General features: G+C 35.2%; 1 protein-coding gene across 9 annotated transcripts in view; it reads right to left on the reverse strand.

The window, feature by feature from the left end:
- Positions 1-17,999, reverse strand: part of LRRC28 (leucine rich repeat containing 28) — a 158,939-nt gene that overhangs the window by 113,760 nt on the left and 27,180 nt on the right. For all 9 annotated transcript variants that reach the window (XR_012017006.1, XR_012017007.1, XM_072797197.1 and 6 more), the window contains 2 exons: positions 6,799-6,836; positions 5,553-5,690 (listed from right to left, as the gene is read on the reverse strand). Coding sequence is in view for 7 of the 9 variants with exons in the window: in XM_072797197.1 (XP_072653298.1) it covers positions 5,553-5,690; positions 6,799-6,836 (176 nt within the window). In the remaining 2 variants the exon portion in view is untranslated. The remainder of the gene's footprint in view (positions 1-5,552; positions 5,691-6,798; positions 6,837-17,999) is intronic.

Below are 17,999 nucleotides of genomic sequence, written 5' to 3' on the forward strand. Positions count from 1 at the left end.
TACTACCCTGCAAATTAAAGAAGAATGGACTACCAATACATGCATCTTGAAATACAGCTCCACTTATATTATGTTCAATGGCAGATCACACTAATCTGTGGTCACAGAAATCAGAAGAGTGTTTGCCTATGGCAACCAAGACTGGAAGAGACATGAGAGTACTTTCTGGGGTAATGGAAATGTTCTATCTTGACAAAGATGCTGAATACATGCATATATACATTTGTCAAAACTCAGAATTGTACATTTTAGCATTTCACTATATGAAAAATTTACCTCAATTAAAAAAAAACAGTAAGAGAAGACATTGTTCTATTCTACTTCTGTATTTCAAATTTTCCATAATAAAAGGTTTTTTTAAAAAACAAAGGCAACTAATAATAATGTATTAATACACTTATATTAATGTATTGTACAATGTATTACTAATACACAATAGTTTATTGTATATTTGAAGTTTGCTAAAAGAGTAGATCTCAAGTGTTCTCACCACACACAGAGAGTAACTGCAGGAGGTGATGGATATTTTAGTTTCATTGTGGTAATCAATTCACACCACATACATATATCAAAAACTCATGCTGCATACCTTAAAATATATTATTTTATGTGTGAAAAAGATCAAAAATTAAAATTTTAAATATTATAGTAGAAAAAAATAAGCCAAAATCTTAATTCAATCTTTTCCTTACAGTATTTGGACACAAACCTATAAAACTCATTGCCAAGTAAAATACAAAGTTATTAAAATAATAATTTTTTTAAAAGGGAACTAGGCCTGCTCAGAAAAATAATGCTTCAAGATTCCAAAGTTCTTATACCATAAACCATGACTTGAGGGGAACCAGGATGGCTCAGTGGGTTAAGCATCTGACTTTGGCTCAGGTCATGATCTCAGGGTCCTAGAATCGAGCCCCACACCAGGCTCCCACTCGGCAGGGTGTGTTTCTCCCTCTCCCTTTGCCACTCCCCCAGCTTATGCTTGCTCTCTTTCTCTAATAAAAAAAATAAGTAAAATCTTAAAAAAAAAATAAAACAAAACCCATGACTTCAATAATTTTAGCTGGGAAGATTTTGTTTTTGAATGATGATTGTTTATTCATCTTGGAACCAAGTTAAATCCATATTATTAAATTCGCCTTCCCTTTCAGGCCAGGTTATAGATGAAGTCAGGAAAATATTTAAAGCATGTGTATCAAGAACCTTTCTTCAGTCTATGGTGCACGTCTGTCGGAATTTGTTGGAGCCCCATGCATATGTGACTCAGCCCTACCACTTGCGCGTTCTCTGGTTAGTGCTTCGCTGCCAGTATCTCTATCCCTGTGGCTGAGGCTTTTTCTACAGAAGGCTGCTGCTCTGCCACATGTATGTAGGTAACACATGCACAAGTACCCTTTCCCTAAGCAACTCTGAACCAGTAATTCTGGGGAGTCGATGTTTAACTGCTTAAGCCTCTCAACACTTGAGCAGGATGATTCCATGTGTTTCATACAGGAGTTCAGAGCGTGCCAACCCATAATCTGCCTGTCTGGCATATTAATTATTTTGAGTTAAATGCGCTAAAAAATGGCCGATGCAAGAAGGCACTTTGACCTTCTCTTTTCTTCCTAGAAGTACAAGATATAACTCCCACATAAAAGGTGTCTTCCCTATACCAGGAGGAAGGAAGACATTCTCATCAGCAGAGATGGAGAGCAGAGACCAAGGGAGATCTTAACAAATCAACCTTGTTAAACTAACCCTTACTGTTCCTAGTCACTGTTTCACAACTAACTGCCCTAGGCCACACCCCTTTGTCTTGTTACGTTTTCACAACTACTACTCTTCATCCAACCTAGTGCACAGTTGTTTGGCTTTATCCGCTTCTTTGGGTCTTTGTTTTTCTGATGAAGGTTCCTTTGTACGTGTAAAATTACTAAATAAAATTTATGTACTTCTCTTATTGATCTGTCTTATCTCAGTTAATTCTTGGGCCCAGCTGGAGACACTAAGAGGGCAGAGGAAAAATTGTACCTCCCCTGCATTGGCTTAATAACACACTCTAAGCTGTCTCTACATTCCTGTATCCTGTCACCACTTCACACCAGTGTTCTCTGTTCCTCCTCCCAAAAAAACTAGTTGTGCTGGGATGGAGGGAGGGGGAAGACATCTAATAGAAAGGGTGCAAAGAATGTTGTATAGAGGGGGGAAAAAAACAGATGACAGAATGAACTGCTTTACAGACATACTACTGCTCTTGTTATTGCTAACCCTGGACTTCCTTCTACTAATAAGAGCTTTTGCAATTTCGAAATATTAACAGTTAAGTAAATAAGGGAGTTCAAGAAACAATCAATCCTATACCCCAGAATGGCTGCTGTAAGCCTTTAGGGCAGCACTGTCACATGGAGCACTTTTGGTTGCAATTCATGGAAGCTTACTAGAGCTCTCTTAAGCACAAAGCCTATGGGCCTTAAGGACACAGCCAATGACTGGGATACTAAAGAAAACTTAGAAAGTCTCTGCCTCTATCTTCTCTCCACATATCTGCTTCATGTTTCTTTTTCTGTTTCCCAGTCTGTGTGGCTACTTCCCAGCACCCCAGAAGATTACATAGCATTATGCAGTAGCCCAGAGAGAAAAAGAAACTGATTTTCTTCTTTCATTTCCCCTGATATCTCTAACTCTCTTTCCTTCTCCCCCACCAGCCAGATCCAAAATTCCCAGGATAAGTGTTCCGCTTGGGTCAGGTACCTACACTAACACCAATCAACTGTAGAGATAAAGCTTTGTCATAAGGTAGGAAAACAGCAATACATTCAATCTAACAGAATGGGGTTAAGTGACATCCCAGAAAATGGATCCCAGTCCACATGGCTGCTACCATGTCTGTATTGGCAGACAACTCAATAGAATCAACCATATGAGTCACGGATGTGTTTAAGAAACTAATGAAAACATTGGACCTTCTTCACAGCAACATGTACATACTCATAAATATCAAACTGTGTGCAAATTTCAGGGTGTTCATGAAACCCCTTGTAATTCATACTTAGACCCTAATCTTAAAACTCCATGTACACATCTAGATTTTTCAAATATTGAGATCAAAGTTTTCAAATTTTAAATATTGAATATGAAATTATATTCAAAGGTTTTTCAACCACAACAAATGCACATAATGAAATGTTAAGTCTTTTGAGGGAATATAACATGTAGCAGTCTATACACAATCCTGGACTGGGTAGAAGGGGCTAACAATCAAATTTAACAATGGTGTCTAATGTCATCAAATAGAGACAACATGGGAGTCCCCCTCCTTTTTTTTTTTAAGATTTTATTTATTTGTTCGTGAGAGACACAGAGAGACAGAAAGAGACAGAGAGAGAGAGGCAGAGACACAGGCAGAGGGAGAAGCAGGCTCCATGCACAGAGCCCGACGTGGGACTCGATCCCAGGACTCCAGGATCACACCCTGAGCCTAAGGCAGGCGCTAAAGTGCTGAGCCACTCAGGGATCCCCCCTCCCCTCCTCTTTTTTTTACTACACTTAGAATACTTTCCGATTGTATATGCCCAACATGATCAGACATCTGGGGGATATATACCTAGCCCCTCAGCCATTCAAATCATAACATAGGAAAATACCTCATAAAGAGATAAATAAAGTGAGTCAAATAATTAGTAAGATCTAGTCCATTGCTACTCATGATGGTCTAGAAAGAAAAAAATCTACACACAACTCAGCCAAAAGTTCTATTCAAAACCCAGCTATTACTATATATAATTTTACCCAAAACAGGCAAACCTAACATACATAACAGAAGAAAGCTATGGAAATAAAACCAGAAGTAAACACTTAAAATCTATTATGTAACAAGTGAGATATAAATTAAAAATAAGATGCAAGCAATCAGAAAACCTATACCCTTCACTGGTTATTAGGAAGCAGTCAATGATATTAGTAGCACATCCTTAACCTCTAAGAGTATATAATGGAAGGAAATGACCGCATTCTACCACAAAATGCTCTTATATTACAGGAAAAAACAGAATAATAGAATACAAAGAACAATGGTCTAACAGAATTGTATTTCTCATATGCTCTTTAAATATATATAAAAAGGGGCTTCTGAATACAGTATTATATCCATATATTTTGATTTTACATATCTTGTAGAAGTTTCATATATGAGAATATGAAAACCCAAACTTTATCTTTACTGATACATTTTCTAGGCAATCTCCAAAAGAGAATCTAATTTCCTGAGCATTTAAATCTATAAACTTGATGAAAGCTAGAATGATAAACCCCACTATTGAGCCCGATTACATACAATAAACTCTAAAGGAAAGATCAGATTCCTACAACTTATTGAAATTTTTTGTATTAACTATCGTTGGAAAATGTAAGACAATAATTATATATGGCCAAAGAATTTTTTAAGCAGAGTCAACCACTATACTATTTTTGTAAACAATACTGAACCTATACATTAAGGCCAGCACATAGAGTATAAAAATTAATAAGTTATTGTGTTTCACTTTGAAATTTTTGTACTTGAAAGACTTAAGAGAAAGTATTTTTTATATCACAAAGAATTATTACAGACTTTTTCAGTCATGGATTAAGTATAAATAGTTTTTAACATTCTCATGTGACCCTGAAGTTCCATACCAGGTAGTAATTTGTAATTTTGGTTGAGTCATACATTTCACCCGGATACACTAAGAGACTGGTGAACTAAGAGATTTGGTGTTCCTGAATTACTAAGTAGAAATAATCCTCAGCAATGTGACATCCGCATTTTTCTCTGCTCATTCTTGAATGCAGAGTAACTTTCATACAATATTTAAGGCACAAGTTTTTTTTTTTTTTTTTAACATCTTTTTTTTTTAAATATGGGAAATGACATATGACAGAATTTGCAAATGTGTGGATTCACAAAGGAAGGCCCTTGGATGCCCCTTGTAAGAAAGCCAACAGGTTTAATGATAGCTCAGGAGAGTGCAGAATTTCAGGACTATACATATGTACATCACGTTCTAAGAGGATGTTCAGCAGGCAGAACTGACAAGTTCTTAGTTCTAGGACTTAGTTCTTAGTTCTTAGTTCTAGGACTCAAACTTAAATTCTGCAATGAAATTCTAGTTAAGATTTTTATTAAATCAAAATTAATGTACATCAGTTACCCTACTAGAGAATGACAGACAACACTGCATTTCCTTTTTGGATACTAAAATGATTACATCATGCAGAGTTCATCTAAATTCTCTGAGTTACCTTTTTGTATAAATATTTCACCAGAGGAATGACTGGAAGGGGCACTGATAGCAATGCATAATTGTAGTAATTGTAGCTAAAAACATAAATGCCACCTTCTTATGTCTGCATCAGGGAAAGACTCTTGAACACACTTCACCCACATTCCTTCGTTTCATCTTCAAACAAATGGACTGTCCCAAATCACAAATATACCCAAAGCCCGCTGTTGAGACACACAATGAGAAACGGGAATAAAAACAGATTTGTAAATAGACAAGAAACTATCATGTGCTACAGACTATGGTTACCTGGAGGTAGGAATTGCAGTTGGTTATTAGCTAATCGAAGGTGACGTAAAGCTCTTAGACGACCAATTTCTGGGCAAACAATTTGTAAGGCATTGTCACTAAGATCCAAACATTGGAGTTTTACGAGGGATCCAATGGCTTCAAAAAGAAAAGAGAGGTAATGGCAAAATCAGTTTTACCAAAGTGTTATGCCAAATCTTTAATGCAAGTACTGCCAATTAAAATATGTTAATACTTGATCTCCCTGCTTCTGTTGTTCATAAATAGTAAAAACATAGATCAAACTAAATTTTATAGGAGTGATAAGACTTCAACTTGATATAAAATATGATACCTTAAAAAGCACAATAAAAATGTTACAGTGTAAAGTACTGTTTGAATAAATAAATCATGAAATGATATATAAGCTATTTTTGTCTAACCAAAATTGTTAGCTGGACTTATTAAGTTTAAAATTTATCAGGGCACATGCGTGGCTCAGTCAGCTGAATGAACGACTCTTGATTTGGGCTCAGGTCACGATCGCAGCGTGATGGGATTGAGCCCTGTGTGGGGCTCCGCACTCAGCAGAGAGTCGGCTTGAGATTCTCTCCTCCCTGTGTCCCTCTCCCTGCCTGCACCCTCTCTCTCTCTAAAATAAGCAAATAATTTTTTTTTTAATTTATCTTTTTGAGATGCCTGGTTGGCTCAGTCAGTAGAGCATGTAACTCTTTATCCCAGGGTTCTGAGTTTGAGGCCCATGTTGAGTGTACAAAATACTTTAAAAATAATAAAAACAGATTAAAAAGTAATCTTTAAAATTTTATTTTATTATTTACCTAACAATTTATCCAATAATAATTTACCTAACAATTATAATCATTTCAGACTTATTTATTTTATCAAAATGGTTAACTGAACTTACTAATTAGGGGGAACAATCTTTGAAACTAATAAATTAAAGATGCTTTATAACTAAAATTCCCTAATACAGCAATCAAATTTTGTTCTATTGTTTTTTTTTATTGTTTTTTTTTTTAATTTTTATTTATTTATGATAGTCACAGAGAGAGAGAGAGAGACAGAGACACAGGCAGAGGGAGAAGGCTCCCTGCACCGGGAGCCCGATGTGGGATTCGATCCCGGGTCTCCAGGATCGCGCCCTGGGCCAAAGGCAGGCGCTAAACTACTGCGCCACCAGTTCTATTGTTATAAAGGAAAGTATAAACTATGGTACCTCCTAACTAAAAACTGAAAGTCCACTTACCTTCTGGGACTACGACTATGTTATTTGAGTGAAGGTACCTGTGGGAGGAAAGAAAAAAAAAAGGAGTGGCTATCAACCAGTACTTTTGCTAGATAATCAATCTGTAAAATGCTCACTTAGAAATTTATCCAATATAAAGGGATGAAAACTTTCTATCAGACTCTTTAGTGCATGACACAAAACCTGTGGTCATCACAAGTAATACCTTGAGAATGATATTTTTCCTGGAATTGCAATGTTAAACCTATTTACTGACTTAAGTTGTTATTTTAAAATAAAAGCATTCACGATAGCTATATGTTGAGATATTTCTTAAACTCAAAAAAAAAATTACTAGTTTTTCTAGTTCATTTTAAAGTATCAGGTTCTCAGAAAAACATGTTGCGTAAAGAAAAATCAACATTGCATAAATGAAAATGCAACTTTCAATTTCTAAAGGATAACTTCACAAAATAAATCAAAACTATTTCCAGGGAATATGCTGACTTAAGAACCAAGACTGGAGAGATTAAATAATGATCATTTACAGTATCTGTAAAAATACTCAACTGTCAAGGTACATGACTTATTTCACAGCAAAAGGAATCTCATAAACAAGAATCAAATTCTTTTCTTAAAAAAAAAAAAAAAAAAAAAAAAGAAAGGTTACCCTTGCTAACAAGTCCAGACAAGCCTAGTAAATAACACTTTTCCCACTAAAGTATCTTTAGCACACTCTGGTGGAGACTTTATGAAGTCAGCAGCAGCCAACTATTCAGAGCAGAACAATGGTGACAACTAGAGAGCACCTAGCAATAGTTTTAAAAAATAAATTTATATCACTGATTTTGAGACAAGAGAATTAGATATTTTTTATATTTTTCAAAACTATTGTTGTATTTGTTACATCTCATAAGTCAATCTTCATAAAGTATTTTGAAAAGAATTTTGAAATTTTCTTCTACATTTTTAAGCCTAACATCAAATGTTGCAATGTTACTGACACAAAATAAGAAAGGCATTACAGTAATACACTTAAGATTATTTAGTGATGCATTAAATAGATTTTGTGTAGGCATTAACCAGCTGGGTCTAACACAATTGAAATAATTGTTCCATTCTATCATATATTTTATTCCTTGCTTTGCGTATATAAAATGAATTCACAGTTTAAAATCAATATTCTTTAAACATTAACTTTAGGCAGGACTACCTAACTGCTTAACAGGTGACTCTAAAATTTCTTTGTGCCAAAAGACCATGTGTAATTAAGTGTGTAAGCACACACACACACCTACACATATGCTTTGTGCCAAAAGACCATATGTAACTAAGTGTGCAAGCACACACACATACCTACACATGTTTGCATTTGTTACACAAAAGCCAAGGTGGCTAGATACCAAAATAAAGAGACTACTGATTTTCAATTACCCACAAAATATATGCAAAAGGACCTTAAAATGTCCAAATCAAAATGTGAACTAAGGAGCTCACTTATGAATGAAATCAAAAAGTATATTTTAACACATTACATTTATCTACAGTAAAATGAAAATGCAGTCTACAGAAAGAAGAGAATGTTCCCAATCCTAACTGTAAAACATAGGTGCGTAGGACCATGCACTACCAAGTGAAACACCATTTCAACTCTTCAAGTTTTTCTGATGTGCAACTGATAAAGAATCACCACTGGTGGGATGGATCAGAGAGCAGGCTCTGGAGCCAAAATGAATGCACCACAGTAGCCATGTCACCAAGGGAAAATTACTCAACTTCTCACTTTCATAATCTATAGAAGCAGAGAATAAGAATACTAACAACAAGGACGTTGTAAGGATTAAATGAATCAGAAATGTAAAGCTCCTAGGGCAATCAGAATACCATGAATGTCACTGTTATAGTTATTATGAGTCATCTATAATCAAAGATTTAGCAATATTAAGTCACTTCTCTTTGCTCATTTTTTGTAATTTCAAAGTAATTAAAATGTTGGTGTTTTAATATAACTAGTTTTCATCATATTCTCCTATAATGCAGGAGCTTTCATTCATTGCTGGTGGGAATGCAAAACAGTACAGCTACTTTGGAAAGTAGTTTGGCAATTTTTTAATAAAATTAGATACAGATATTTACTTAATAGTGACATGCCAATGTCAGTTTATTTTTGACAAATGTATCATGGGATTTTAAGATGTTAACAATAGAAAAAACTAGGTGAGAGGTATACTCGAACTCTGTACTCTCTTTACAACTTTTCCATAAATATAAAATTGTTCCAAAATTTAAAAAGTGGATATTTCTTTAAATTAAAAAAAAAAACCAGGGCTTTTATTTCCAGCCATGATGGCATAACAGGGACCAGATTTACCTGGCTGCTATAAGCAACAGGAAAATTGGATGGAATATATGAAACAATTATTTTCAGATATTAAAAGCAGGCAATTAGGATTATGTTACCCAAGAGAGAAGAAATAAGGCAAGCCACACAATGTCCCTAGCTCTCTGCCTGGAGGCAAACCGTGAACTGTGGTACATGAATGGGATTCCAAAGTATGTAAGACTCACTGAATTATGGAGACACAAGTTAGAATTCAGGGAAACTGAGACAGCTGGAAGTTGTGGGGTAGAGGGGTGGAGTTCTGGAGGAGAGGATGCTACAGGAAAAAACAAACAAAAAAACCCAAAACACCTTTAATAATTTAAGTAAGGATCCTTTGACTCACTGCTGAATTATAAAATGTAGCCTAGGCAAAAAGTGACTGAAAATCTATCAGCTGAGTGGTCCACAGAGATCATACAGGGCTGGAAGGCATTTAAGTTCTGAGCAGCAAGTGTATCAAGTCCTTGCTGATTATTGGGCACTTTCAAATCAGATCCTATAAAGGCCATGCCTCAGTAATAGGGCTAAACTACCCCTAGCATAGAGGTTACACTAGACTGGTCCTAATCAAGTGTAAACACAAGCTATGAAAGGATCAACCTAAATTGTAAATAACTTCATGCCAGAATAATGCACAAGAAAAAGGAAGGCAACAAAGTCTAAAGACTCAGAAATGTAAACCTTGTAAGGATGCTGGCATCCAATCAGAAAGCATTAGGCTAATAAATCAAGAAAATGTGACCAATAACGATGATTAAAAACAGTCAATACCAGCAGATCCAGTATAACAGAGACAATAAAATTAGCAAAACAAGGACATAAGAACAACTATATAAGTTGGATCATATAAGTATATCCAGACAATTAAAGCAAAATATGAACATTGCAAGAGAAGTATTAAGGTATGAAGAAGAACCAAACAGAATTTCTAGAGATCAAAAATATAATGAACAAGTGAAAGCTTCACTAGATGAGATTAACAGCAAATTAGACATTGAAGACAGAGAAATACAAATTGTCCATACTGAAGAAAAAAAGACTGAAGAGTGTCAGTGATTAAGCGAAATATTAAACAATCTAACAAACATGTAAGAGTTTCAGAAACAGGGACCAGAGATAAGAGTTAAACAATAAATATCTGAGTATGTCAAAAAATTGCTAAATCCAATGAAAACTATAAAGACACAAACCCAGGAAGTTCAATGAATGTCAAATATAAGAAAAAAGAAAACTACAACAAGGTATATCAAAATCAAATCATATTACATGCAGGGGAACAAATATAAGAATAACAGCAGATGTCACAACAGAAACTATGTAAGCCAGAAGATAATGAACAACATAAAAGTGCTGAAAGGAAAAAAAAAAAAAAAGTCTTCAAGAATCCTAATTCCAGAAGACCAAAACAAAACAAAACTTCTAAACTATGATGAAGAATGTAAAACAAAAACTCTATGACCTTCAGAGAAAAAACTAATGTGAGATTTTTCTCACAGGAGAAAACCTTCAGGGCCTAATGCTAGACAAGAAGTTCTTAGAATTGACACTAAAAACATGATACATAAAAACAAAAATTGATAAACCAGACTTCATCAAAATGTAAAACTTTTGCTCTGCAAAGGAACATAAAGAGGATGAAAAGACAAAATACACATTGGAAGAAAATATTTGTAAACAATATATATAACAAAGAACTGGTTTCTATAATATTTCAAAGCTCTTAAAACTCAAGACTAAAAATAAATCCAAATAGAAAATGAGCAACAGATATATGTGCCTGAAGAAAAGATACAGATAACCATTAAATACTTGAAAAGATGTTCAGTATCATTAACCATTAGAAAAATATAAATGAAAACCACAATGAGATAAAACCACACATCTATAAAAATGACAGAAATAAAAACTAATGATAACACCAAATATTGGCAAGATGTGGAGAAACTAGAACAATCACATCTTGCTTGGAAGAATGTAAAAAGGTGCAGCCAACTTAGAAAATTATTTGGGAATTTCTTATGAAACTACAAATCTGGAGCAAAAGTAAAAGAGTAAAGACCTTCAAAAATTCTTTTGCATAAAATCAACAAGAATACTGGCAAAAATGGTAAGAAATCTATGTACAAAACTCTGGAAATTAACCAAAGTGATACTGGGAGGGTTTATTTGAGAAAAATGGCAAAATCTCATTAGGCACAATGAGCTGTGAACTTTGGGGCATTTTCACTTCCTCTAATTCTATCCCTCATTTTTCAGTTCTGCAGAAGCAGAATCAACAAAAAAATCTAGCCCACAATCAAAGTGAAAAGCAGCAGCCTGGCTAGCGCCTGAAGGGACAGAACCAAGTTACAGTTCACTCCCAGAGAACTGCCATCATTTGACTTGTTTCCTGATTTCCTTGGAAGCCCCCACTTGCAAAGCTATTTTTAACTTGATCTGACTAGAAACTTGCCCAAGTACAAACTCCCCCCCCCCCCCCCCCAAACAAATTATGGGCCATTGTTTAACTTCAAAGCCACCTGAGTCAAAAGATACTGCTGGAGCAAATAACAGACAACCAAAAACCTTGAATGGAAAAGCTGGGCAAGATGTTTCAGGAGCTCTGAAAAGCTCTGGTATATTTCTGGAAGTCTACAAGGTCAAAGGCAGGTCCAGAAATGTGCTAATGCTCAGGGAAGAGTTGAAAAGACCCTAAACAATCCCCTCTGCTGAACTTAAGGCTCCTACATAAGACAGAGTAGCTAAGGCAAAGTTGTGAAATACCAGGCTGAGAGGTGAGGGCCTGCTGCCATACAAAAACAAAGCTCCTCAGCAAAGACTGGGAGACCTACTGGACTCAGGCAACTAAGGAAATCTCTGCCTAATCAGCAGCTGACCACAAAGGTAACTGAGCAGATACTTTAAAGAATAATAAGAAAGAAAAAAGAAAGGAAAAGACAGAACTCTTTCAACTCATTCTATGAAGCCAATATTAGCTTGATAGGTGTCACAAGACCACAGATCAATTTCCCTCATGAATAAGAAGCAAAATTCCTCAACAAAATAGTAAGCCAGAGACATCACAAGAAGATAAAGATATCACAAGAAGACCACTGACCAATTTCCCTTATGAATACAGAAGCAAAATTCTCAACAAATTACTAATAAGCCAAATCCAGCAACATATAAAAAGTATTATATTCCACAACCAAATGGTATTTATCCCCACTGATAAAAGATTGGTTCTATATACAAGTATCAATCAATGTAATACATTGATTTTCATTTACATTATATTAACAGAAAAAAGAAAAAATAATATCATCGCAATGGATGAAAAAAAGACCATCTGACAAAATAAAAAATCCTATTGTGCTAAAAATCTCAACAAACAAGCAGTGGAAGGGAATCTCCTCAATAACATAGAGGATACCTATGAAAAATGTATAGTTATCACGACAATAAATGGCAAAAGACTGAAAGCTTTCCCCCTAACATTAGGCAGGAGCAAAACAAAGATACCCAGTCTCACCACTTTTATTCAACATTCTATTTATAGCCAAGGAAATTAAGCAAGAAAAAGAAATAACAGGGATACAGATTAGAAAGAATCAAAGCTATCTTCATAGGCAGATGACATGATCTTGTATATGGAAAATCCTAAGGAATCCACAAAAAAAAAATAAAAGAACAAATGAATTCAAGGTTGAAGAATATGTTGATCAACATACAAAAATTAGTTGTATTTTTTACATACAAGACAATGAATAATTCTAACATGAATTAAGAAAACCATTCTATGTGTAATAGAATCAAAAAGAATAGTTAGGAATAAATTTAACAAAAGAAGCTCAAGATTTTTACACTGAAAAGTGTTCAATGTTCAAACAAAAAAATGTTGAAAAAACTGAAGACCTAAATTGAAAGACACCTCACATTCATAGATTAGAAGACATATTATTAAGATGGCAGCACTCCACATATGGATCTAAGTAAAGATTTAATGCAATCACTATCATCAATTGCAGATGACTTTTTTCTTTAATAAAGAAAGATGCAGATATTAACAAGCAGATGTTAAAACTCACATGGAAATAATACAAAGGACTTAGAATAGCTAAAATAATTTTGAAAAATAAGAATATGGAAACACAAGGGACTTAAAAAAGCTAAAACAATTTTGAAAAACAAGAATAATTAGGAGGAATCAGACTTCTCAATTTTAAAACTTACTATGAAGCTACAGTAATCAAGTTTGTGTGCTACTGGCAAAAAGATAGACATATAGATCAATGGAATAAAACTGAGAATCCAGAAATTCACCCACATGTCCAATTTAATGGGGAAAGAGTATCCTTTCAATAAATGTTGAGGAGCTATTTGGACCTGCACATACAAAACAAGTTAGACCTTTACACTGTAGCATACGCAAAACTTAACTCAAAATGGATCAAAGACCTAAATGCAAGAGCTAAAATTATATAGCCTGAATAAGAAAAACAATTAAATCTTCATGATGATGGATTAAAAACAGTTTCTTATATAGGATACCAACATAAGATGCCAGATAAAAAATTATCAAGAAAGTAAAAAGGTAAACTACAGAATGGGAGAAAATATTTGAAAAGCTTGTTCTGATAAGTATCAAATGTATAAAGCATTCAAATATATAAATTATATATCTCAAATATATAAAGCACTTAAATATATGTAAAGCCATCTCAAATATATAAAGCAAATATATAAAGAAATCTTACAATTCAACAATAAAAAGACTAATATCATAATTTAAAAATGGATAGATCTGAACAGACATTTCTCCAAAGTAATATACAAATGGCCAGTAAGCCCATGAAAAGACATTATTAGTCAGAAAAATACAAAACAAATCTATGATACCAATCACACCTACCAGGATGACTATAATCAAAAGTACAGAAAGTAACAAGTGTTGATGAGGATGTGGAGAAATTAGGATCCTCACATATTGCTGGTGGAATTGTAAAATGATGCAGTTTTGGAAAATAGTTTGTCAGTTCCTCAAAAGGCTAAACAGAGTTAGCACTGCGATTCTACTCGTAGGTATAAACCCAAAAGAACTGAAAATATATGTTCATACATAAACTTCTACATGACTATTCACACTTTCATTAATCACCATAGCCAAAATGTGGGAACAACTAAAAATGTCTATTAACTAAAGACTGAATAAACAAAACATGGTATATCTATGCAATGGAATATTACACATCCATAAATAATGAATTCTGAAACATGCTACGACATAGACGAACCCTGAAAACATGCTATGTTAAAACAGCAAGACCTAAAAAAAGCCACATATTGTATGATTGTCCTGGACAGGCACAGCCATAGAAACAGAAAGCAGATTATTGGTCACTGAGGAGTTATTAGGGATTGGGAAAAGGGAGGAATGAATGCTAAGTGGGTTTCTTTTGAGGTGATGAAAATGTTCCAGAATTAGATAGTGCTAATGGTTGCTCAATCTTGTGATTATACTAAACACCACTGAATTTTATACTTAGAAGGGCGAATTTTATCGTATGTAAATTATATCTCAACAACAACAAAATGAAACATGTAATTATGGTATGACTCAGCAATTGCAGTCTTAGTCATTTATCTCAGAGAAATGAAAACTTATTCACATGGGACGCCTGGGTGGCTCCAACGGTTGAGTGTCTGCCTTTGGCTCAGGGTGTGATCCCAGGGTTCCAGGATCAAGTCCCACATCGGGTTCCCTGCATGTAGCCTGCTTCTCCCTCTCCCCCTCTCTCTGTGTGCCTCTCATGAATGCATGAATGAATGAATGAAGAAAGAAAGAAAAACTTATTCACAAAAAAACATGTATACAAATGTGCCAAACAGCATTATTTATTACAGATAAAAACAAAACCACTGATATGTCCTTCAATGGGTAAATGGTCAAAGAATCTGCATTATATCCATACCATGAAATATACTTCTCCAACAAAAAGGAACTACTGATACATGCAACAACTCCAACAGATCTCAAGGGATTGTGCTGAATGAAAAAAAAGCCAAGCCCAAATGGTTACATACTATGATTCCATTTATATAATATTCTCAAACAGATACAGTGATAGAGATGGAGACCAGAGTAGTAGTTGCCAAGGTTTGGGGGACTGCAGAGAAAATGAAAGGGTAGCTCAAACAATCCTTGCAGTGATGAAAGTACTCTCTCTACCTTGACTATGGTAGTGATTACACAAATCTATACATGAAAAAATTGCACAGAACACACACACACACAAATGGCTACACAGAAAATGATGAACACTGAGTAAGATAACACCAGTGTCAATTTTCTGGTGCTTATCTTGTACTATGGTTATGCAAGATGTGAATATTGGGGGAAACTAGAAGGGTACACGAGATATTTCTGTATTATTTCTTACAATTACATGTGATTCCACCATTATCTCAAAGTAAAAAGTTTAATTTAAAAAAAAGATGGAGAAATAAAGACTTTATTCAGGTAAATCTGAGAGAATAAAAGATATTTCGCATTTTAAATTTAAGTTAACAACCTAAATTCAAAATTAAAATGATGACTTCTGTCAGTTATGAGTTTAGTCTGTCAGCTCAAAATCTATCTTTTATGCCTGCTAGAGCTAGACCCTGTCAACACATCTCCTTTGTCAAGTGGCCTAATGTAAAGCTGTCAAAAGAGGGCCCCGGAGTGACCCTGCCAGATGACAGCAGCAGGAAGGCCCTCCCTTCTGGGTCCAGTCCGCCTTCAGTTGTTTACTTAGCACAGGAGCCAAGGCCCAGAGGCACTCACCTCAGCAGCCCTCTTGGAAAACCTCAAGCCACATTCTCAAACTATGAATTCCCCTGGCCCAGCTCTGTAGCAGCTCTTGGCTGCACCCTCAGGCCACTCTCCCCCTACCCAGCAATGAACTTCTAAAGACCAGCTTCAACCAGCCTCAACCAACAGTCTTACCACCCTGTGGCCACTTCTGTGGTAGCTCTGCTCACACTTCAGGCAGTTGCCTCCCCACTAGCCATACTGCTTCTACAGACCAGCTCCAGATTACCAAAACCCTCCTGCAATAGTGAGCTGATATTAAAGATCAGCTCCAGCCTAAACCATCTGGCAAGCTCCTTCACACCAGTAGGCTGTACGTTCTTGTGGCAGCCAGACCTCTGCCGAAGAGATCTAAATATCAGCCTAGGGGATGGTGTTCTCCTCAGTCATTATTCCCTTCATTGTCTACTTTCCCTCAGCCCAGAAGACCTACTTTTTGTACTTACTAATTCTGAAAACCTTAGACTCCTTTTAACCTCTTTTAGTAGCTAATAACATTTTACTAGTCAACAACTCTAATTTTTCCTGTTTAAGGGAATGGTTTCTATCTCCTAACTGGACCCTGACTGACATATACATGATGTGTACACGTATATGTATACTGATAGATACACACACAAACACAAACATATGTAAGCCATACAATAGCACAAAGAATGAAGTACTGATATAAAGTTCCTGTTACACATGAAGTGGTACATTATGTGAAGGCATATTGTAACAGGTTAAAGCAGCACAATATCAACCTTAAAACACTGAAAGTTAATAATCCAACAGTGGTAGTAAAATGGGATCCTCCATAACACTAAAATAATTTTAAAGGAAGAAAGAAAGGAGGGAAAAAATAAATAACAGCTGAGACAAATAGAACACAGGTTGTAAGATGGTTGACTTAAACTCAATCATATCAGTAATCATATTGAATGTAACATGATCTAAAACACTCCAGTTAAACCGCCCAGATTGTCAGATCGGTCAAAAATCAGAGAACCAACTAATACAGACTTCAAGAAACCACTTGAATTATAAAGACAGTTAAAAGAAAAGGTTAAAGTAGTTAGAAGAAAAGAATGCAAGTTCCAATTCAGTACAGCAAAATAAACTCCTACTGGATTTCTTCTCTGGCAGATAACAACTAAAATCCTAATGCGTGCATACACATGCACAACCATGCGCACACACACACCTCTAAGGTACTGCAGTGTAAATAAAAACAAGCCAATTCTGGCAAAGAATCTAAACTTAGAAGAAGGAATTGCAGTGAGTGAGTTGAGTTTTGTTTTTTAAGCAGCATTTTGTACCTTAAAGGCCGGGTATAGACAGTTACCAGGCAAAGTGGTTAAAATTCTGATAGAAAACATCAGTCTTACTACTCTAAAGAATAGGAGGACAGGGTTCAGGGCAACCATGACCACTGACAATTAAAGGGAGAATACCAGAAAAAAAGAGCCAGGGAAGGAGAACCCTAAATTCTACTTCTAAATTTTGCCTAAATCATTGGCCATCTTAGAACATACAAATATGGAAAAAGCTACAGTTAAAGGTAAAAGAACTGTACTGAGACTTCAGCTGCCTTCCAAGAAACAGTTCAATGCTTAAGTTAAACCAGGTAAATTTCCTGCTAAAGCAAAAATATCAAATATAGCAGATTACAGTCTTCAAGACACAACATTCCTAATTGTCAGGATAGAACCTAAAGTTATTCAACATATGAGAACACAAGAAAATGTGGTCCATTAACAACAACAACAAACAATGGCTATCAAGCTCAAGATGACCAAGATGTTGGAATTAGCAGACAGGAAATTTGACGTAGTTATTATAGCTATACATAGTGATCTAAAGTAGAATATGCCTATAATGTAAAGATGGGAAATTTCAGTAGGAAGGAAGGGAGGGAAGACAGATGGTCAGATGAATGAATGAATAAACTAAATAAGATCTGAGACTGAAAAAATTACTGAATAAAGGTGAATAACACAATGAATATGACAAAGGAAAGAGTTT

The sequence above is a fragment of the Canis lupus genome, chromosome 2, assembly GCF_048164855.1.
Source record: "Canis lupus baileyi chromosome 2, mCanLup2.hap1, whole genome shotgun sequence".
Taxonomy (NCBI): Eukaryota; Metazoa; Chordata; class Mammalia; order Carnivora; family Canidae; genus Canis; species Canis lupus.